Source organism: Mytilus californianus, unplaced genomic scaffold, assembly GCF_021869535.1.
Source record: "Mytilus californianus isolate M0D057914Y unplaced genomic scaffold, xbMytCali1.0.p SCAF_2, whole genome shotgun sequence".
In the NCBI taxonomy this organism is placed as follows: domain Eukaryota; kingdom Metazoa; phylum Mollusca; class Bivalvia; order Mytilida; family Mytilidae; genus Mytilus; species Mytilus californianus.
Genome location: NW_026262668.1, coordinates 24,825,705 through 24,850,731, shown reverse-complemented (window position 1 = coordinate 24,850,731; position 25,027 = coordinate 24,825,705). Strand labels below are relative to the sequence as shown.

General features: G+C 32.5%; 1 protein-coding gene across 2 annotated transcripts; it reads right to left on the bottom strand.

Moving 5' to 3' along the window:
• Nucleotides 1-480: 480 nt before the first annotated feature.
• Nucleotides 481-24,654, bottom strand: LOC127729552 (uncharacterized). 2 transcript variants are annotated; one of them, XM_052237375.1, is made up of 3 exons: nucleotides 24,424-24,654; nucleotides 19,343-19,463; nucleotides 481-6,018 (listed from the first exon to the last, which is right to left on the bottom strand). In XM_052237375.1, exon 3 carries the CDS (start codon nucleotides 5,881-5,883, stop codon nucleotides 2,560-2,562), a length of 3,324 nt encoding a protein of 1,107 aa, XP_052093335.1. In that variant the 5' UTR covers nucleotides 5,884-6,018; nucleotides 19,343-19,463; nucleotides 24,424-24,654; the 3' UTR covers nucleotides 481-2,559. The 2 variants fall into 2 exon arrangements, with proteins under 2 accessions (XP_052093335.1, XP_052093334.1); XM_052237374.1 differs by lacking the exon at nucleotides 24,424-24,654 and having other exon boundaries at nucleotides 19,343-19,623.
• Nucleotides 24,655-25,027: the final 373 nt, after the last annotated feature.

Here is a 25,027-nt window from a genome sequence, read left to right as displayed (position 1 = left end):
GTTAAGTATACAAAAAGTAAAGTACAAGAAAATGAAAAGGTTTCGGCAGAAATGTTTTTAATATCACTTAGCTTATAAGAGTAACACGACGGGTGTTACATGTGGAGCAGGATCTGATAACACTTTCGGAGCACATGAGATCACCCCGATTTTTTTGAGAGGTTCATAATGCTCGTTCTTTAGTTTTCTATGTTATTTTTGTATACTGTTGTTTTTCGTTTGGTCGTTTTTCGTTTTTTTGCCATGGTGTTGTCACGGTTGGTTTTCAACTTGTGAGTTTTAATGTCCCTTTCGCCTCTCTTTCAGATATTTTTTTGATATGAATAGGTCACTAGACTTAATGTTCTAATACGTACATTGCCTACGAAAAATTCCGATAGGAATTTATTGAAAATGCGAACGGACATCCATTTAAGTTTCGAATTTATGTAGCGTCCTTTCAATAAGAATAGTTCAATTGAGCAATGAAAAATATCCATGAAGTTTTAAAAAGTTTTAATTCCCTGATAACAAATTAAAACTCCAATTACAATGAAATGCACTGATGAACCAAGTGACAGTAACTCTTTACAACCATGACACACTGTCTTATAATGAAATCTATTACATTTTTAATTCATGTGTGAAATTGGACAAGGATACACATCCTTAGATTGAAAAATCAATATAAATAAAATTTTGTTTTCGTTTCGTGGATTAACTCTCTATAATTATGCAAGATTAATTATTATTTTCAGATACATTTCTGTAAAATATTCATCTATCGTACATTTAAAAACTTATCTGTGTAGAAGATGGTCAACCTTGGACAGTTTCCAGTTTTGTTTTTAAGTAGGTTGCATCTATCTACTATGGAACATTTAAAACCCTATTTGTACATTAATAGTTTTACAAAACGGAAAATCTTGCTACATCGTCAGTGCGAGAAAGACTAAAGTTAAAACGTATATGAATTCACTATGTTCTAATGTAATGTCCACACATAAAAAACGTATTGCATCGTATTTTATATGAGTAACACGACGGGTGTCACATGTCGAGTAGGATCTGAATACCCTTCTTGACTACCATAGATCACCCACGGATATTCGTGTTGCTCAGTCTTTAGTTTTTTCTTAATTTTTTGTCCTTTTGTCGTTTTTCGTCCTTTGTCATAATTTGTTGGTTTCTCTCCCCTCGACTTATGCGTTTTGATTCTCCTTTTAGGAAGTACACTACTAATGCATGGCCCATTGCTTTCTATGTTAAATTCCTCAATTTCAAGCAGGCACAGCTCTTTTGTCTTAAGTTCAAATAAAGTGACAATTATTGCATGTCAAAGTAACACCTTATGCAAAAATCAACATACCTTTGATTGCATATAAGAGAGAACTGGTTCCCGGAACATCGGATGTACCTAGACAGGTACTTCAGAACTGACAAACAGGCAAAATGTACCCTCATTTTAAAATTCCATGCAGTTTTTTTTTTATTCAAAATTATAAGTCAAAACAGTGTTCTACAATGATCACCAGTCATTCAGCTTTCATTTTCTTTACCAAAATTACCAAAATATTCTACATATTTTGTAAGTAACACCCATGCGTAGGAACTATCTTGTGTTAAATATGTACTAATTTTTGGAATGTGCTTTCTAAACCGGGCCCGAATTAGTGGTGTTACACCTTTAGAATCTCTTGCCTATTATTTTCCCATAAAAACAATATTATTGTCATTCAAGATTGCTTTTATAAGGTATAATAGTGCAATTAAGTCGCTGAAGTTATCGTGAAAACTACAAGAAGTGAACGATTAAGGAACACATCTTGGAAGCCGTGCATGTATTTAACTGTTTTCTGATTTATTTCCAATTAATGAAAAATAATTCATCCATATGTTGCAAAAATAAAGTTTTCCGTGTTTCAGAGCACACCTTATACTGTATCAATTCGGGGAAGGAGGATTGCATTTTGCGTTACAATATACGAGTCCATTGTGAGACCGTAATTAAATGATTTATTCAACCACAAATCATTTAGCTGTAATACACTTAGGTTTTTTAGTTGCCTTTTTGTTTTTTGTTATATTTTTGATAATGATTTTTATTTTATTTTTTTATTTATTTTATTTTTTTTGGGGGGGTTGTAATTTTGGTATTTTTGAGTGTCATTTGAAACTCAGAAAAACCTGCGATTTGAAACACGGTCTTCTTTAATAAGAGAACTTTAGGAAATCTTGCAACATTACAATCAATGCACGACATGATGTTGATAATCTTAGACCTTCTCACAATGAAGCGGTAATAGGAGTGTCTGATTTGATTTGATACTAATAAAGATTGTATGTTGGCAAATTCCGGTCGATTAAAATTGAGATATGTTTAGGGAAGGTTGCATATCAACTCTGTTGCAAAACCAGGAAAACATTTGAAAAATTTTAACGGGTTTAAGATAAATTTTCAACAGAATGTTATATTACATAATGACTTATGTCAGGATTTCTATACCTCCCAATGTTTAATAGCATTAACGTCTAAACTTGGTCTATGATAGGAAGAACATCACTAATAATGTATTGCTACTAATCCTTATCACCTTTCGGAATATTCAATATTCTGTCGTCAAATGGTGAAGTCGGAAGACTAGAATCGTCCTCTTCCTTTTCGAAAGTAACCATTTGTTCACGTAAGGTCTGAAGTTGTTCGTGAATTTCTTGCATTTGTTTCCGAGCATCACCAAATGCTTCGTCGGACGATTCTAATGATTCTTCCGGGTGATATCCACTTGATGCTACCGGAATATTGTCCTGAAATACATCATCATCTTCCGGTTCCGGTTCCCACACGACCGGACTTTCTGGCATTGTTTTAACCATATTATAGCTAAACAAGGCATCCACCTTGTCGTCATGTTCTATGTACGGTTTACTAAAAATAATTTGACCAAATTCATCGTCATCGTCCTCATCATCTGCTAGCATACTATCATTACTAGCATCATCATCATCATCTTCCCATTTTTCTGACGCATCGAGGTCTGATTCAGTGAAGGCAACTGATCGCCTACTGCCCTCAGAAGATTTATGAAAAGGGGAGTCATAACCTTCCGCTTGTGATTGTTCATATACCTCAGCGGTCGGCGTGAGATCAAAATTTTCTAATTGCTTATCTGGTCTTTGCGGTGCAGAAATTGAAATCTGTTTTGATTTTTCCTGGAACAATTTCTGAATAGATTGGTCAAGTTTTGAAGGCGTTCGTTTTACTGTTATTTGCCTCTCAGTTCGTGGCTCTTCGGAGTATAAAATTTCTTCTTCTGATATCTCATCAGAATAGTCTGAATAATCCTCATCTTTATAAGATCTAATAACTTCACTAAGGATATCTGTTTCTCTTTTTGGTCTAAAATCAGAACAATCGCTATCGCTCTGACTTTGACTCCTATTCAGAATATTTTTAAAATCTATTTCCTCGTCCGATGATGGGGTGTCACTGAATTCCCGATCTTGACCTTCCAGTTTCCGTTTGTGTTTTTGAAAATTGTGTTCGTCCATTTCGAATTCTCTTTCATGCTTTTCAAATTCATAATCATCTATTTCGAATTCTCGATTCTGTCTCACATATTCTTCATTTTGTTTCTCAAACACTCCTTTATTATATTTTGAATTCTGATTATGTCTTTGGTAATCATCTAAGTTATAATAGACTGGTTCAGATAGACTCTCCAAACTTTCAGACGAACCAGACAACTCAGGTTCTTCCTTTGAATTGTAATCTTCGGTAATTACAGGACATTTTACGTTAAGACCTGTTTCTACCAGCATTGATTCTGGTTTATATTTCAGTTCACTTCCAGTAGCAATCCAATCATTACCGTCCATAGTTTTAATGACATCACGTGTTAAAAGGTCCTTCTCTTCGTCCATTAATTCTACAAGAATTCCACGTTTTACGCCGTAAGTTTTTTTTGTGACCAATATATAATTATCCGGATCATTTGCATGTTTATTGTTAACAGCAAATAACGTAGAATTTCTTTTATTTGGTTCATTTTGAGTTGGAAGTATGTTTTGCAATACTTGTATATGTTGCTGAATCAATTTTTCATTTAACTCGTTTTCGTGTTTCATTTGCTCTTCAATTTCTAGCTCACTTTTGCGCTTCAATACGTTTTGACATACATCTAGTTGTGCAACTTCAGTACAATCCTTGACTTGCGAATTTATGTCATCATCTGTTGATTTCATTCTAAAATTATTATTCATAACATCTAAAACTGAAGCATTGTCTTTTCCTTGAGGAGTTTTAACAGTGGCATCAACTTTTGGTACCGTTAATATTTCGTAATTTTCTTTGCAAATGAGTTTTAAATTTTTTTCTTCCTGTTTTAGATTACTTTTTAATTCTGTCTCTTCAATTGACTTGTAAGCGTCATCGAAATCCGTAGACTTGAGGCATGATTGCTCCAAATATCTAAACACGTCTTCGAAACGTTCATCGGGATCTATGTGCTGTACTTCCGGTATATCTGGAGAGGATGACGGCGAATCGGTGAACTCGTGAAATTCAGACCGATTTAACTTTGTATTGTCTTGTTCAGATTCCAAAAGCAATGATAATCTTTTACAAATTGAATCTCCGAAAATTTCATCGTCCCTACTTAGATGTATTTCGGAACACGTTTCACTTTCAATTATTGCACATTCATCTACCTCTAAAAGTGTAACACCTGAGGCAGGTGAGGGAGGTGGAACAAATTCGGCACAACTTTCAACTTTTAAGTGTACATTATCGTTTTCCTCTTTTAATATCCCGTTCTTTAGAACACAATAAGTATCGCGTTTAGTCTGTTTATCCCTCTCGGGCCTCTCAATATAATCTATGAAGTTACTATGTACACCTTGATGAAGATGATCATTATCAAATTTCACGAAAGGTAATATTATTTTGGTGGTTTTGTCTACCTCACTCTGTTGGGTTTGTTTGCACTTTCTCCTCTCGGCAGGTGACAAGTTACCGCCATCGTAGCGTATTAATTTAGCTTTTTCACCAGTTCTGACAAGATTTTCTGTTGTACTGTCACTCATTTCTAAGCTATTATTAGAAAACCTGCTGTCACATGTATTTTTGTTCTGCTGTAGTTGCCTTGATTTAACGATTAGAGATCCATTTGTTATACAACGGTTGTCTTTGTCGCGTTCTTTGCATATTTTTGAAGATTTATCGTCACTTCCACCTTCTACACATATTTGTGACGTTTTATTTTCTGATTGTGATGTTAATATTCTAGAATCTATAGAGCTTCCGCTACTGTGTCGAGAAAATTTTCTGTTTTCAAATGCCATATTTTTAGGAGGTTCGGGGGTTGTAAGGAAAAATCTAGCTCTTGGTGATAGATTACCCAATGATTCCTTTGGGGTTTCTAGAATTTTCTCTGGACTTTCTAGAATTTTTTCACGTTGTAAAAGTCGCCGGACCACACGCGGACTATCTCGTGCTATGACAGGAGAAAATTTCGCATGTATGCCCTTTCGTGGCGAAGGGGGCGTGAATGTATCTGACGCGGTGACGTAACCAATACTTCCATTGGACTGGTCATCTACATTTGTCCCACATAATCTGGATGTATTTTGTTCAACCTTTTCATTTTGCTGTGTGATTGTACCTGCAGACGCAATGGTACTGTCTGATAGTTTTCTGCTACTTAGTGTAGAATATGAATAACTGTCACATTGTGACGCGTCCTCTTCGATTCTGTCAGGAGAATCTCCTTTTCCTTTCTTTTTCCGTTTTTTCTTTTTCTTTTTCTTACTTTTTGGTGACTTTTGTTGACCATCATTTAGTTTTAGCCACACGTCATCGGCAATGTCCTCTTCTTTTTGTTTCTTTTTTGTTCCTAAGTTTCCCATTTCGACATACAGTTATATCTATTCTAATTATATAAAAATGAGAATTCACGTGAAGTACTGAAGTATTGCTTCATTGTTAACGGTTGTAGTATTCCCAGTCCATCTTTAATGTGTGTCTTTATTTACTTTTTTATTCTATAATGAAAAAGAAAAAAATAATTAACTGTATGAATATCTGTCTTATTATAGTTTCATTGCTAGCAAAATGAGTTGTAGGTCTTTGCTTTTATAGTGTTATATAGATATTAGAAGATGTGGTATGAGTGCCAATGAGACAACTCTCCATCCAAGTCAAAATATATAAAAGTAAACCATTATAGGTCACAGTACGGTCTTCAACACGGAGCCTTGGCTCACACCGAACAGTAAGCTATAAAGGGCCCCAACACATTACTAGTGTAAAACCATTAAAACGGGAAAACCAACGGTCTAATCTATATAAAAAACGAGAAACGAGAAACACTTATGGACCTCATCAACAAACGACAACTACTGAACATCAGATTCCTGACTTAGGACAGGTGCAAACAAATGCAGCGGGTTTAAACGTTTTAATGGTACCAAACCTTCACCCTTTTTCTGAAACAATAGTGTAACATCACAACATAGAAAGACACACTATAAAATATCAACTGAAATAGCTTAACTCAATCAAAAGACATATTAACACCATTGAACATACACTGAACAAATAAATTTGACCTATGACACAATGTAAATACAAAATAAATAAACTAAGGGAAGAATAATAAAAGTAACATGTTATATCGGTAAGAAATGTTAAACAATTAAAGAAAAACAATATGCTCGAACAAAAATACCATCCATTTGCAATAACTTTAAACACAGGTAAATGAAAATAATTTTGTTGTTGTATATTGAAATGGTGTTTTCATACCATATCTATACTGATCAAATGATGGACTGTATTCTTTTGATTACGATGCAAATTGAAAGGCATGATTTTTTTTTACAACTTGAAGAAACCATCCTTTCTATTGTCAATGGTTCTTCCTGCACTATTCAATAAATTATTACTGATAGTTCCGGGTGTCTCCAGTGCGATACGGGGTTAACAATCCACAATACATGTATATTGAATGCAATATTTTTTATTTTATTGGTATATTTCTTCATTTAAATGCAATATTTTTTTTTATTTAAATGGTATATTTTTTCATTTAAATGCAATATTTTTATTCGAATGGTATAATTTGTCATTCAAATGCAATAATTTTTATTCAATTGGTATAACTTGTCACTTTAATGCAATATTTTTTATTCGATTGGTATATTTGTCGTTTTAACTTTAATTTGCAATGTTTAGTAGTTTTTTTTTATTTATATGCAATAATTGCATTATGGGAAATTGTTTGGCGTCACCAGGTCAAATTTGCAACAACGTTTGTGATTGGTCGATTCTGGATTTTATATGTTGTCTTGATAAGTAACTCTTGTGCGTTTTTTTTTAAAGTTCATCGTATTACTAAAACATATAAAATTCATGACTCAATATTTGGAGAATGAAAATACAAAGTTTGTTATTCTAATCAAAACAAACTTATAATAGAAGAAAAAAATATACAAAAAAAGACAGACAAAAAATGACATGGCAAACAAAAGAGACGAAAAGAAAAACAACGGACCACAAAAAACATCACAGACCACTACATAACTGAGCAACACGAACCTAAACTAAAACTGGCGAAACATGTGCTCTGGAAGGATAAGCAGTTCAAAACGGACGTTGTACGTACGGTTTTGGGATTTTCCTCAAGTCAATTAGTGACACTAGTGGTGTAACCGTTGTAGAGTCATAACCCGTTATAATGAAGCATAAACTTGTAGATTGGTAAATCTTCCTCGCTATATCTATACACAAGACATAACCAAAATAAAACATCGGAACATGTCAAGTCTCAGGGGTTGTTTTTTTTTTTCCTTCTTATGATTTTTTATTGTCTCGTTTGTATTTGCAGTTCTTTAGAAATTTGCAAATAAAAGCATGAACATGAAAATTTGTATTAAAGCATAAAAGAATCCGAATTTTTGTTTAGGATTCATTTAAAAAGTTTTAGGATGGCACTAGGTCAATATAAAAATCATTAGTTGCTTTACAAAAAAGAGAAAAAAAAATGGGAAGGGGACTTAATTCTGAATTTAAATTTGGACATATGAATCACTATGTTTATATTCCTTTTCTTTAAGTAAACAAGCATTCTGAGGGTATTGCATGGCAATACATAGTCCCCTACCGGGTAAAAATTCATTATACTGGAACAAAAAGTTAACTTGTTCTATACTTGTCATGGTGTAAACAAAAAGAAGATATCAAGTCAATATCTTCAAGCATGACTAAAAACAGTGTGGAAAACTGATTAAATGAGTGAATTTTTCAAGTCCAAGGACCTTAACTCTACACAAAATTATCAGACCGAAACAAAATTTCGAACTTGATCTGTATAACTTGTCATGATAAAACTATATACCAATTATCAATCAATATCTTCAAGCATGATGAAAAAAAGGTGTGGAAAACACTTTAACATTAGATATGATTTAATTCTGTAAGCATACCGGGAAAATTTGCCAAAGGGAACTGATCACCTTAAAGAAATCTAATATAAACAGCAATAAAAAGTAAAAACAACACTTTATAAATTTCATGAGTCTCCGAATAGTTCTTTTTTAAGATTTGACTATTGTAGTATCTCACGGGAAACACAAAATTGATTACACAAGATACGATTTTCGTTCCGTATCGTTAATGTCCCCTTTTAGACGGGGATGTTCCGTGATCCCTTTATACGGTATATTCCCAACTCGTTTGATATGCCCATGTCTGTAGTGACATTTTGAATAGAAATAAACGAGACAATCAAAAATCTTAAGATGGGGAAAAAAACCAAGACACTACCATAACAAAACAAAACGATGGAAAGACAGGCAACAGTCTAATAAACACTACACAGAAAACTAAAGACTGAGTAACACGAATGTCCAAATATACCACTATATAAAACGACAAATATACCAAATGAATAAAAAATGTTGCATTAAAATGACAAGTTATACCAATTGAATAAAAAAATATTGCATTTAAATGAAAAAATATTGCATTTAAATGAAGAAATATACCAATTAGATACAAAATATTGCATTTAAATGAAAAATATCAAATATTTTTATATCTCTATTGAGATATAGGCCTATGAGGCAGGAATGTTTAGCTCCTATCCGTTCCCCCACTCTTTGACCCCAAAAAATGAAAATGAAAAAGGGCCCTGACTTAATTCTAGACTATAAGACTATAGACAAGATTCTATTTTTTTTCTTGTAACTGTGGAAAGTATGTCCTTCTCAATATGCAGTCTACTCCTATGCCACATTATTTTTGTCGTTTATCATGTATATTTTATTGATATACTTATATTCCTATTTGGGATTATTTTGCAGTTAAAGAGAGTTGTACAATATTTTAGCTTTATATATAAAATTAATCCCCAGTACTTACTTCCTATTTGAAAAGACAGGACAGTTGCCTAGTACATTAGCAATACGTTCAATAATCATTCATTAATCGATCTTAAATTCAAACTACCCACTATCGATAATTGTTCATGAAATCCATCGAGTATTAATCACATATGGTCGATTACCGTTTTTGATAAACAGTATGATCGATAATTTGTGGGTTGTATACACAATTATTAGGCGTAAAAGAAATTAATACACTCTACAAATTGTCTGGTCTTAGGGCGTAAAAGAGCTTGGCATACAGCTACGGTATTTGTACATCATTGATAACAATGTTACGACTTTTAGAAATGTTTTTGTTAAACCTGTGTTGTTGGTTTTCTGTCTTATTGACGATAACCTAAGATTTTTCTTCATGTAGAGTGATTTAAAAATGAAATGAAGTTTATTATATATACTATATGCATACTGCTTAACTATCATAAAGATTTTACGTATTTGATATGTAATACAACTTCATTGAAAAGGGGCAAAACAATTCGGATAAATAACTAAATAAGTTTCATAATATCAACATACATGTGAAATCAATTTACAACTGTCAAATTTTAATAAGCTATTGATAAAAAAATATAAACCTTGCTTGATCGGCAACACAGCGTATTTATCTGAAGTGTAATAGATTGGAGAGTTGCAACAGAAAATATAATTAAACAAGACAATTCAAATTTTGTATGATTTCCTGTTTTTTTTACATAGGTATAAACAAAAACATTTGTAAGTAAATAGATCGGCTGCCAAGTATAATAAAACTGACGCGCGCCAATTTCCAAAAACCACACAAATCCGGTTAAAACCCGATTAACAAATGTCAGGTAAAGAAGCATACATGTTCCTTTGATTATCATTCAATGTTAAAATATCATTTCTATTAGTTTTTCTCATATAACTGTGTAAATGATTGTGAAGTTGCTCGTGTTATACGCATATGTAACAGATGGTACTGTTTTTCTAAAAGAATCTTTGCCTCAGAAATATATGCATATTTTCACATTTCCATATGATAATAAGAGATTTGGTGTGATTGCGCCACTTGCAATTTGTATCAACTGTCCACCAGTGACCAAAGGACGAGAATGTAAATAATTATAGGGCACTCTGTGGCCTTCAACAATGAGCAAAATCCGTTATACCGTGTAGTAAGCTATAAAGGGGCCTGGCAAGACAAATTGTGAAACAATTCAAAATAGTAAACAAACGTCCTGGTTTATGCAAAAAACAACAAGAAAAAAAACACAGGGAAAACAGCAACCAACTTTAACCACTGAAATACAGGTTCCTAACTTGGAACAGAGGCATAAAGAATGTGACGGAGTAAAATATGTTTATGAGCGCCCTACCTTAACTTAATATGGGGACAGTGGAGTAGCAGCATGTATCCTATATATTAAGAATAAACAATGAAAATTAAATGGAAAAAACTTGAATCATCAAATCGGCACTATAGCACGCAACAACCCCTAACCTGATAAAGACAAAAACACAAGGTACCGATCTAACCGTACTCGAAGTTATACTGTAAGCTAATTGAAAGCCAATTCCAACTCATGAATATACAATGTTCCCAAACTAGAATTTCAATCAAGTACACATGCAATGAATTTAGTGTAAAGACGTCCTAAACAGTCTGAGAAAACTTGACCTTGTGCAAAATATAAGTGTCAACAAGATGTCGGGCCAAAATTGTTAAGTCAGCCATGTACTTGGTGAAAACCTTTATTTGGCAAATTAAAAAAAAATAAATCAAATCATAAAGAACATATGCACTCAGTTGTAAGTCGATGTGACTTCAACCTCATGGTAAGCTACCTTAAACTATAACTTTAAAATACAGTTCCATGCATGTTCAGTGATCATGACCCTATTTATGCTAAAAACAATAAACGAGAAACAAAAACGACAGATTGACTTGAGACCGGCACATAAAGAATGTGGCGGGGTTAAACATGTATGTGATGGATAAACTCTACCTTTTACCTGGGACAGTGGTGTGACAGCACAGCATAAAACAAACTATAATAAACAATTTGGAAATGGCTTGACTCATCAGATCAGAACGAAGCACAAAAAAACTGAACATACTAACAAAAAGACAAAAGACATAATGTTCCGATCTCAAAAGTACACGCAGTTATTGAAAGCTAGTTCAAAACCGTTTTCAAATAACAAATAAATCATGGTTTACCAGACCAAAATTTCAGTCGTATCCAACAGATTTAGAGCTAAGATGTCATACACAGTCTGAAAAAGGCAATGCCAAAAAAAAAGTATCGATAGAACTTTGACCAATAAGTGATCATAACTGTATCGCAATACTTTTCTATTATTATTTATTTATTTATATAGTATATGCACATTGTATCAATATTATATCCTCTATAAAAACGTCTGAAAAGTATTATATTTCCGACAATACAACTATTGAAGTTCCAAAGCAACGGAGAATAAGGGGAAAAGTAGTTGACTAGTTCATTGCTATAGAAATGATACAGGGTGTGCAGAGTAAAAATGCTGTATTTATATGCATTGATGTGATTTTGTTTGATGTATTAACAAAAACGCATTTCTTTGCCAAAATTGTATACAGTTTGCTCAAATTTGTTAGAGGTTTAGATTATGCGATAATGTTCAATCCGATAAGCCCATCACAAATGTCATTTCATAATCGGATAATTTGGGATTTCATTAAACACATGTTAACACATATTTTATGTTTGGAATTTAATACGGGCAGAACGATTACCATGCTAAAAAGATAAATTTTGTAATAGTCCATAATTTTACTCGCCAGTACCATTATATTTAGTTTATACTGCAAACCAACCTTAAATAGTACACTCGAAGAACCTCACGAAGATCGACCCCTCCCCTAAAAGTCTAAACAGACAAAACAGGAAAATAATCTTGAAAATTATTGCATAACATATAGTATTTATCAAATTTATGTTCTTTTACGATTTCGACAATGCAGCCTTTTCATACGGTCCGCGCTTAATCATGAATAACAATGGCACCCAATAGAGAATATGTTTCAATTGGGGAAAATTTGACTTGTGAGATAATTATTGAACATATCAAATTTAAACCTACGTAGCATGGCGGGTTTAACTAGTAGATCAGGGATTACTTATCCTTCCGGACACCTATGCGCTCCCCTCCCCAAGTTTTTGGTTCGGTTAGTGTACTGTATACTGTGTAGAATTTTGAGAAAAGTTTTGTTTTGTCATCCTGTCTTTCCTTTATGTGTTGTCTGTGCACGTGATCGGCTGTTATTTTTTTTCTTCAACTCTTGGTACCTTCTTAACTTAAAAAAAAAAGAAAAGTAGTCAAAAATTATAACAAAAATACCGAACTTCAAGGCAAATTAAAAAAGGGAAGTCCATAAAAAATGACAAAATCAAACGCTATCAATCAACGGAACAAATAAAAAAACAACTGCCATATTTCAGACTTGGTACAGACATTTCCCGAAGAAAATGGTGGACAAAACATATACTGACTGTGGTATCGATAACCATTTCTGCTGCTGATTAATAATAAATTCCAAGGCCATCAGACCAGATTGGTAATTCGTTCTATTAGATAATTACCCGTCGAATGACCGAATAAGGCTCGTTGTGCAGTGCTAGAATATCGACTTATTAGACCTAAAAATTGTTCTTGGTCAAGACGTTATTTTTTTCGTTTCATTATTTCACATTTCGTCACGTCGAAGCCATTTATATATAGCAGCCTATGTGGTATGGGTTTTGTTCATTATTTAAGGTCATACGGTGACCTCAAGTTGCTTAATTAGATATAGGAAGATGTGGTATGAGTGCCAATGAGACAACTCTCCATCCAAGTTACAATTTATAAAAGTAAACCATTATAGGTCAAGGTACGGCCTTCAACACGGAGCCTTGGCTCACACCGAACAGCAAGCTATAAAGGGCCCCAAAAATGGCTAGTGTAAAACCATTCAAACAGGAAAACCAACAGTCTAATCTATATAAAAACGAGAAACACTTATGAACCACATCAACAAACGACAACCACTGAGCATCAGGTTCCTGACTTAGGACAGGTGCAAACAAATGCAGCGGGTTTAAACGTTTTAATAAAAGTCCATGATTTATGACAAATAATTCCATTATCATGAAATATAGAAGGGTGACGATTCCGAAACTAGTTTTAAAATTTTGTAGAAGAATTCATTGTACAGTCTTACTTTCTGTCTTTTGATAGTGTGCTGTTATTGAAACGATTCATTGGACATGAATAGATCATCTTCGTACTTTTAAATAGATATAATTATGATGTTTCAATCTATTAGTGTAGAACATATACCACATGTTCATGTATATATTCATCGATTCAACGATAAATTCTGGGGGAAATACATTGTGTATTTTCCCAATGCACAGGGGGAAAATAATAACAATAACTGTATTACAATTAATGTTTGCTAATAGTTTCTATTAACACCCCAGTAAGCATTCTATATCTAAGTTCACTGACGCAAAGAAGATCAAAATTATTTTTTTTTGTGAGCGGATGGATCATTTTACATTTAAAACGTCGAAAGAATAGAACTTGATTCCTGCAATTCCATTCACAGAAAATATTTGTTTATTATTAGTTTTCTTTATATTTGTACTTGTTACATCAAAAAGGACATCTTTAAAGTTTTCCCTTTCGAAACTTGCATATTATGCCCTCGATTAGTATGTTGAAATAACAATATAGTGAAGTAAAAGAACCAATTATTTCAAACTATAGTACCAGAGACATATAATACATTGTATTATATGTCTCTGATAGTACTAAATGAGGAGACATGTTTTAGTGTGCCACTTCTCCAACTATATGATCAAATTAATCAGTAACACTGTCACCCGAAGCTTAAGTACAGGAACAGCTCAATTGTTAGCACGCGGTGGCTAGAAGAACTATAGTATTACTATACGTTTTTCAAACAAGATCGCACCAAAACGTACCTTAATGAAACAAGAGTGAACCAAACGCCAACCAAAACTTTAAACAACAACGCAACACAGCGTTCTTTAAATTCAAATGAAAGTAAAATCTCGGATTTATGTCAATACTTCTATTTTTTCATAAAAGCACGTGGTCATTGAAAAGACAGATATTACTAAAAAAAAATGTGACAGTTTATATCTAAATTATACCACAACGTACCTAAGTGAAAAGAAGAATGTCAAAATATGTAAAACAATAACGCACCACAACGTTCTTAAATTCGTCCAAAACTGAAAAAATTGATATCATGAAAAACGGAGAAAGCAATTGAACTTCACAAAAAAAGACAAAATACTTTATTTCCTCAGACACAAACGTGTACAAGAGGTCAAAACATGATAAAGTATACACATATATCGACAGCAGAGTAGTGTATAACAGCACGTGATTTTCATGACATTGAGATATACCTATAAGTTTAAAGGATTACATTTGTACAGATATCTTCCTATTTATTCAGTGATTGTGAGTACCTAAATATATATAAATATAAACATATGTATAAAAATTATATCTACAACAAATAAGTAATCTTTCTAAGAAAAGTACATACTTTCCTATACACCTTTATGTTGCACAATGAAAGTAAACCGATTAGTTTCTGCCTGGAAGGATATGGTAAGTAATAATTAGGTACAATATTTTGTCTAAGAAGTGACACACTAGGATGTGAACAAACACACATATAATGATATTCGTCGCCAATATTTTGATTACATAGATGACATATCCTATTTTCTTTTAAAATATTTTTCTATCTTCCCGTTTCAATTGGGAATTTAAGATTTGAACATCTAAATTTAGCCATATACAATCTATCAGTATTTCCCAATCGTAGTAGATAGGGTTCTAATTCAAATATATTTTTGAATTTACCATAGAATTCTCCTCTTGAAGAATTATTAATTACAGAGAACCATTGTTGTATAAACTGATCAACAAGTTTTTGTTTGACAAGAGATTTCAACATTTCTCTATTCATAGGTATCTGATCATTCCATATAAAAGTTAAGAACACATTCATCAAGAATGGATTTGATGTACGTAACCCATTTAAAATGTTTGGGTTTACTCTGGTGAAGTTGTAACATAAGTCTATATAAAGTATTAAATTTGATTTTGATTTTTGGTATTTTAACGCCACTTTTAAGCACCGCTTTTGGGCTATTTCGTGGCGGCCAGTTTTTATTGGTGGAGGAAGCCGGAGTGCCCGGAGAAAACAACCGACCTTCGATAGGAAAACTGACAATCCTAGTCAGTTAAGATTGGAGTCGAGTGCACCCGCACGAGCGGGGTTCGAACTCACAACCTCAGTGTTGACTGGCTAGTGATTACAGTAGTAACTACTTAGACCACTCGGCCACCGAGACCCCCTAAAGTATTAGATAATCTATTCTCATTTGAGAGCATATCATTCCAGAACATAACAATGCGTAGTTTAATAGTAATATCAATGGGATAACGACCAAGTTCCCCGTAAACCATAAAATTTGGAGTACTTTTTCTCACGTGCAGAATATTTTTACAAAACTCACGAAAGCCCTTCTTTCAATATTATTAATAACTACATATACTTTATCTGTTGACAATATTAATTTTGAAAGTAAACATAGTTTTTACTATTCCAATTTATATGTCTGCGAAATATATTAGTACGGTATAGATAAAGAAAAACAATATATTACTTTATTATGTTGTTTGATAAAATTATCTGTACAAAAACATGAACTGTCTAGTCATGTGTAGATAAAAAAGATTGATTGGGCGGATATTATACACTATATTTTATGTCTAACAGTCTTTGGCAAAACCTTTCGGAATCTTGGGTCTTCAATGCTCACTGATGAGTCTTTTATACATACGAAACGTGCGTCTGGCGTACAAAATTACAACCCCGGTATATATAATGAGCTAATTTACAGTACTTGAACCATTTTACAAGAGTTTAAGATTAAATCAAAAGATGCAACTTTGTCTTAAACACACTTGTTTGGACACTGTGGAGCCGAAATTGCGTTCATTAGGGGCCATAACTCTGTCAAAATGTTACCGAAAGTTCATCCTGCTAATATTTATTTCATCGTCATTATTAATTAGGATAAATTGATTTGATGTTATTCAATCGAAATTTTGCTCATTTCCAAGAAGTCTTTTTGTGGTTTAATTGCCTGTTCAAATATTGCTTACCTTATTAAAAAAATTGAAACATGGATGCAAATGTAACAAAAATTATATAAAAAAAACTCTCAGATATCGACAGTAGCCGTGAAAATTTGACAACACTATTTTTTATCAACATCCCGTGCGTAGCGTTTTCTAGCACAGATAAGATTATCAAAGAAACATAAATTAATGTACACGATCTCAACGCTTTAATTTAAGTATTATATTTATATAAGAAGAAGATAACATAAAATACAACAGATAATCTTTGATTGATTATTATTTTTTATTATTTGGTATATCTTAGTTTTCGTGAAAAATATTTTGCTAGAGCAATGTACTTTGCGTATTTAGTTCTAGCTTTGGATGAAAGGGTTAACATTAAGGGGTGGCATACGGGCATCATTTTCGAACTTATTAATAATACCGCAACGGACAAATATATTGATGCTGTTCTTAGTTTCAATGGTATGTGCTTAGCAAATCAACTAAAAAGCTAGTGTTGACCTGTTATGATCTGGTCAGCGACTGCAGTAACACGATCCAAATTTGAGATGAAGCCAATACATAATTACACCGTGAGGAGGTCAGTGACAACAAAAATAGCAACGATCATTACACAATAGAAGCTCTAACATTATAGAATACAGCGATGTGAAGTGGATGTAAGCAATGATAGGCCACCGTACGGCCTTCAACAACGAGAAAAAACCCATACCGTATATTCAGCTATATGAAATGAAAAATGTGAAATAATTCAAATGAAAAACCTAACATCCTAATCTATAGTAAAACAAATATAACAAACATGAACCACCTACAACCACTGAACTGCAGATTCCTGACTTGGGACAGGCACATCAAGAATGTGGCGGAGTTAATCATGTTTGTGAGCACTCAACCCTTCACTATAACATGGGACAGTGGTGTAACAATACAAGATAAGAATAAAAAATAAAAATCAGTTGCAATTAGTATACTATCTTCCTTGATGCATTTTCAAATGTAAACCAGTTAGTTTGTTTGCAAGAATATTGATTAACTATACAGATGCTTCTGTTTAATAGATTCTAGTTACATTCCCAGCATGTTCAAAGTAGAATGCGCAAATTAGGAGCATTCAACACAACAGTTCCTCTTAATCATCAACAACAGACATGGCAAACGTAAACAGGGCAAAATATTCACTGCAAAAATTACGCAACCATCTTTGTTTCAAAACACTATATAGTTATGACAAAAACATTAGAATACCTTGTGCAAAATTACGCAACCATCTTTCTTTCAAAACAATATATTAACGACAACAACATTAGAATTGCCTTGCCAAAGTCAATTAATGATTTCATTTACTGTTGCTATGACAACGTTTTTGTAAACAAAACATTATAATAGTTATACAGCATAAAATATGTACAGACTGTTAAACTAATCCATCAAATAGATGTTTTTCATGTCAATTACTTAATGATAAAATAGTAATAATGCAAGAGGTTTCTGGCACCGTATCGATGTTTTTTTGCAACAGTTATTGGTTTAAATCTTTAACTACGTCATGCACTTTTCAAAATAAAACAATCTGATAAAAATTGAAGTGTTTAATATGCTATATTGCGATTAAAGAAGCGATAAAACACCTGATTTTAAATTTGCAAAATTAAAATTACTACAAATGATGATTGTCTTCTCGGTCTACCGGTACTACGATGTAAGCCGTGTAGGTGTTATCATATTTTCTTGAAACTGGTCAGTTTAACCGTGAGGTTTTAAAATTAATGAAATGAGTATTACTCTGGTGAAGCAGCATGGTTCATGTTACTTTATCTTTGATTAAGTAGAGTTCGACATGTGTAAAAGAGGGGTGAAATATACCAAGAGTAAAATCAAACTCATAAGTAGAAAAACAAACTGACAATACCATGGAAAAAATACCAAAAAACGACCAATAGACAAACAGTATACAAAACACAACATAGAAAAACACGAACCCCACCAAAACCGAGGGTTATCCCAGGTTCTCCGGAATATTAAGCAGGGTATTATAGGATTCCAAACGTGACTTTTTGTAGCTCCTTTTAAACTTTTAATAGAATTTACTCATTGCAAGAAAAATGTTTACTAGCAACACGTGTTTTGTGGATACATTAAAGTGGTATGCGATTTCGGTTCGGAAGGAAAAAAATATGTTCCAGTTTTAATTATTCCAGAACTGTAAAAAACAATATCTAAATCAAATTATAAGATACTATTATAAGGTTATTAAAAAGATGAGTCATAGCAAAGAAATGCCAAAATAAGATATGCATTGTGAACACATAACACAGTACACGTATTTAAAGACATAGACATCTATGAGTGTTCATATTTAGACAGTTCTTAAATTTTGTATAAATAACATTTAACATATTAAGTAAATGCCTTGAATAACTAACCCGTTGACTAACCAATATCATTATGCATGTTTAATTTTATCGCAATTATAGTATTTTATCATACGCACAAATTAATAAATAATATTGCTTTCCCGAATATCAAAAATATCAAACTACTGTGCACATGTGTTTTCGATAGAACATTATTGTCTGCAGATATTAAGATGTGCAGCCTGTTGCATAATGATTGTGTTTCTTCGGACTTATCTTTCTCTTCTCTTAATTGGATAAATGTAAACAAAACCAGCTTTCCACAGATAAACATGATTCAAATAAATATTATGAATGATTAAAACATTACTCACCATAAATTTGATGTAATTTACAAAGAAATTCTCCTGACATTCTTTCCTCTTTACCACTCCAAAATCATCTCACTAACGAAACGTCATAATATGGTGAGAACTATTTTGGCGTAAAGAGTTCCTGAAAGCAATAATTAGGTTGAATAGGTACACTTCATCACTAATCATCCATTACAAAATTATTTCTTTTTTTGAAATAGAATTTATAGATTTGAAACCAAATGGATGATGTTTTTTCTTCTGCTAAAACTAGTAGTTTGTTGAAAGAAAATTAGAGTTATGCAATCTGCATTAAGACTCTTTTAGTTTTTATGTGCAGATTTTGGCACACGTTTGATATACGAAGCTGCGATGTCAGAATATAATGTGTTTTCAACAATTTGTTAACGTTATTAACATTTAAGCTTTTGATAAATCGAGAAATTAATTCCCAAAAATTTACAGCAATTACACGTGCGTAATGTAAACCGTGCAGAGCTTTTGTCTAAAGTTCAAGATATGGAGTGAGTTTGAGTTTATACTTCATATTTTAGTATGACATATGTTTTTGTTTTGCTGAATATTATCTCTACTACAAGTAACCTTGAAAGACTTGGAAATTAGATATTGATTAACTCATCACGTGTTCTAAGAAAGTGTCTTAACCGAATCAGAAATGCACAAAACCGTCAATATACAATGAGAGAGTTGTCTCATTGGCAATTATACCACATCTTCTTTTTAAATATATACGTACTGCAGTACAGATAATTTAAATTTAAATGTACAAGCTTATTAGATAGGAAAACAGGAGTGGCATGTTGAGCTTTCTTCTTTTTTCGAAGCTAGTACCAATGCAATGTTATGCTCTGACAAAAGAACGTACTACATTGTTTTTATTTTCCAATTTTAGTACAGATGAATTGTATATTTTCAAACAATATAACTTAAGTATATGTTGTTATTGTCTATAATTATTTAATTCCAGTATTTGTCTTTGATTTTTTCGAAAATTCGACATTGTTTGGACACAGACCACGAAAACAAAAGCCACCAAAATGATATGTGACGTGAAAATTTATTTGAATAATACCGTTTGCTCATTAAGCAGGGTACCAGGCAACGATTTATGTAAACTCTAGAATATTCCATCAGTTTCTTCATATACGCTTGCATGTATTTGCATATATAGTAAAATGGTCAATCGCGGGCTGATTATCAATAGCTTCATGAAATGAAATTTTATTTCCCGGTTTTGCCATCGAACAAGAAATTTGTGTTACTACACATGTAATAAATTGTTTTCCGTTTTGTTTATATTTTTCAGTGTTTCCCTGTTTTTTCAATGAACTTGCACTGAAAACTAGATTATTTTAGTGCATGTACATGTTGTCTTATTCGTAATATCTTGACTGAGATAATACATAATAACTAACGGAAGAACTCTATGAAGAGTGCTTGAAAAATTTCATTTATCTTCTTCACGGTTTCGCATTAAACTTGTAAACATGTACAATAATGAGTATGAAATTGTTCTCTATTTTGTATAAATCATAAGGGTTGTCTTTTCTTATCAATATATGTACAGAGTATATTTCTCCCAGTTGATACGCTATTCCAAGGCTTGCATTTCCTTGATTGAGGGTTACTGCTTACAAGAAAGCTATTAAAACAAGAGTTCGAAGTGGTGAAGTTGAAGTCATCCCTTTGTAAATTTTACGGACGCTATCACGAGTATGTCGACGGATATGTTCCAATTGTCGTTACTATAAAATTCTGTCCCCTTTTCTCCGAATGTGACCGACCGAATTAGACTTATCACCGGGTTTGTACTTACATGAGCAACACGACGGCCCTTCCGGAGCACCCGATATCACCCCCAGTTTTTGGTGGAGTTGATGTTGCTCAGTTTTTAGTTTTCTATGTTGTGTTTTGTCTACTGTTGTTTGTCTTTATGTCTTTCTTTTTTTTTTGCCACGGCGATGTCATTTTATTTTCGACTTATGAGTTTGAATGTCTTTGTACCTTTCGCCTCTCTCTTATGTAAACGATTTTCACTGATACCGATTTGTTATAAATTTTGAATGTCTTTATAGTGCAATGTATAATCAAGCAACCACTTTAATATAATAAATATTTTTCTGATGAATAAACATTTATGATTATGAATATCTCTATCTAATAATTATATTGTTGCCTAAACCTGCCATAACATTTTACCAAGGAGAAACGGGATTTTTATTATCAATTTCTCTCTAATATGTTTTCTTTAATTATTGATTAATGTTTATATGCATAATATAGTATCTCATAAATCTTGAACAAAAGTATTGATAGTCACCCAAAAATAGAATTGCGTATTGTAAAATTTCCTTTAAGGTGGTACATAACACTACAGGGAGATAACTCTGTAAAAATCAGCTGAACGTTTTAATCATGCTCTATTGTTATGGAAATATTAAGCTTCTCAATGATCTGAATTAGTGTTTGTCAAACTGCTGAAATCCAATGAAATTTTTCCGATCAAGTTTGTGGTTCAAGTTTTTCTGAAATTTTTATATTTTTGTCAAAGGGTCAAAGTAAATATTTTGTCAAAATTTTATGAAAATTAAACGAGCCAAATTAATTTTAGTCAAGGTGTTGGGTACCACCTTAATGTTTAAATTAATGCAATTTATATTATGATTTTGCTGAAATCAATGTACGTTTATCTATATAAACACTTTGTTTACGGACAAATATTCATTCTGAAGCTGAATGAAAAAGAGGCGGAAGATATCTCAAAACTCCTAAGTCGATATTAACTGACAACGTCATGGCAACACAAAAATACGAAAGGCGAAACAATCAGTCCCCAAAATACTACATAGAAAACTATAGATTGAGCAAACGTGATCAAAACGAATTTCATTAAAACTGGCAAATATGTTGTTGCGTATAAAAAAAACATTCCAGTACTACAATTTTAGTTTATTGTTACCGAATGGAAAAAAGGTTTCATAATCCTATTTAGAAAGGTTCGATTTTACTCTTAAATTATTAGAGAGCAAGTAAATGTTCGAGTACATTCTTTTTATTATTGAAAGCTGATAGCTATAAATGTGGACTTAGTTTGTTTTATCCACATACATATATTTAAAGGAGTAAATCAAAATTTGTGATGGAAACATACATACAAGGGAATTAAATGTACACTAAAAAGTGACTTTTATATCAATAAAAATAAACAAGTAACTCAAAATCTATATAGTCATATTTTAACCCATCTTTGTCGGGCTTTAATAAGGGATGCATCGATTAAACTTACAAGAAACAGTAAAAGTCAGCTTGCTCTTGATATATTTTGTTACACAGTATTATGCAATCAACGACACACGGTTCATGTATAATGTAAGCAGCTAAAAGCAGACATTCTTGATGATGTATAGAATTTTCTTTATCAACCTATTCGATTTCCGTTGATTACGCTTGTTTTCAAGCTGCAAAGCTAGGAGCATTGATAAAAATAACTAAATTATTTCAACCCTGCAATGTTGATGTAGCTGTCCGTAGCTAGGAACCTCGTCAGAGGCCGTTTAATAGCTTAATTTTATTGTGTTTTCTTGACTGGTTTTCTTTTGTTCGTTTTGTATTTTCTTGAATTGTCTCCTAAGGAATTGTGTGGTGATAGCAGACCAACTGTTGTCTCTCCCAAATTTATATGACCACTTGTTCTGGCTCTTACGATTTTGAGCTTGACAAATTGTATAGAAACTTGTCTGTTGTTGAAGTCTGTATGTTGACCTCTGATAACAGATATATCAGTCCATCCCTATTTATTTCGTTTTTTTTCTTTCAGTTACATACGTATATGCACCCCACATCTATGTTCGTATTTCTAATAAAGTTGTTATCTCCTCTAGATCTCGAGCTCGTGCAAATGTATATATAAAGCGAACAAGTTTGTTTATAAATCAATACAATGTGTGCACATGCACTTAAACAAAACGACATTTTAGATACAAAGATTCAGAGAGGACTCCAGTTCATCTAGTTTATGTAGATTTATTTTTCTAATATTTCTTTAAGGTTTGATTGAAAGTCATACTATCAGAAATGTATATATAGTTATTTCTGAACACTTAATTTTGCTGCATGAAAAATTCTATGACGTACATCAACATATAATAAGTGTAGGTAGGCATGGTTTCAAATTAGCAGGTTAAATACTTTGAGCTTACGTTCAGTAACTACGGCTTTTTTACAGAATAATATGCTGATTGTTTTGTATGTAGTTATACGTACATTGTACCGTTATTTAAGAGTTTATACATTGTACCGTTATTTAAGAGTTTATACATTGTACCGTTATTTAAGAGTTTATACATTGTACCGTTATTTAAGAGTTTATACAGTGTACCGTTATTTAAGAGTTTATACATTGTACCGTTATTTAAGAGTTAAGTGCATTTCCTGTTCTGATTTTTATTGTATGTTCTTTTATGCAAGTTTTGGTAAGTCTACTGATCAAATTAAAAAAAGGGGGAGGATTGAGATCTCAAAAAATTATATATTTTAACCCCGCCGCATATTCATGTCCCTGTCCTTAGTATATCTTCGCTGGCCAAGGGTTAGAGGAGGGGACTGGATCGTAACCCTTGGCTAGCTAAGATGTCCTTAGTAAGGAACCTCATCTATTATAGACTCGGGACGATGTAGAACTTACTATATTGTTTGGACACCTGTCTATTGTTGAAGCATATAAATTTGCCCTCTTGATGTCTTTTTGGTTGTTTGTGTCATTGGGTTGCTGTCTCATTGACCTGTACATCACTCTCTTCTAATTCATCTTTTATTACTAAAGAAACACAGATTCGCGAGTCGTGTGCAGCAAAATTTGTTTTCAAAATATTGTCCAATAATTATTATTATACCTTTCAGGATTGTAACATTAGAACCAACACTAGTCTCAACACTTGAGAAAATAAATAAAATTTTATATAGATTTATAATATTCTCAAAATGTTCCAATCGCAACAATTGTATTTCCGTATGTATAACAAAAAAAGATGCGTTATACGTATTTGTAATAATGACAAATACATTCTCGAATGATTACTTACCTTAAACTCAGGTGAGCAACCTTTTTATATCCTTGAATGACAGTCAAAATAGAAAGTTAATCCCAACGAAACAAAGCATTCTCAGCTGATGAAATAAAAGAATATCAAATGGGAATGTAACTCTGCACATATCTTAGCATATTATCATGCACGGGCGATATGTGTTTAGATTATAATTATTTACGTCTACTATAATCAAATTGATGATCTCACGTGTAAACGCGCGTTAGAGGTTCCAGCAGAGTCTTCAATAATCTATCAATTACTCGTTATCTCTTCCTGCAAACAAGCAGATGATTGATGAAGAGAAGTCCCTAAAAACTAAATCTAGAGTTGACCCGATACTGATTTCTTTTCTGAGTATGAAATATTTTTGTTCAGATGTCTAAGGATTTTTTGTCGTGATTAGTATTTTGCACCCTTGCTACCTCTCGCCTTATTTTTATAATGTTAACCAATTAGTTTAATTTATTGAAAATTATGCTCTATTATACTCCAATGGGGTTGATGACATGAAAACAAAATAACACATTACATAATACATCACAAAAATAATAAAAAACACATCATTTCATATATAGATATAAGAAGATGTGGTATGAGT

Excerpts from the sequence above, each read along its gene's own strand:
- LOC127729552 (XM_052237375.1), bottom strand. The coding sequence starts at position 5,883 with ATGGGAAACTTAGGAACAAAAAAGAAACAAAAAGAAGAGGACATTGCC.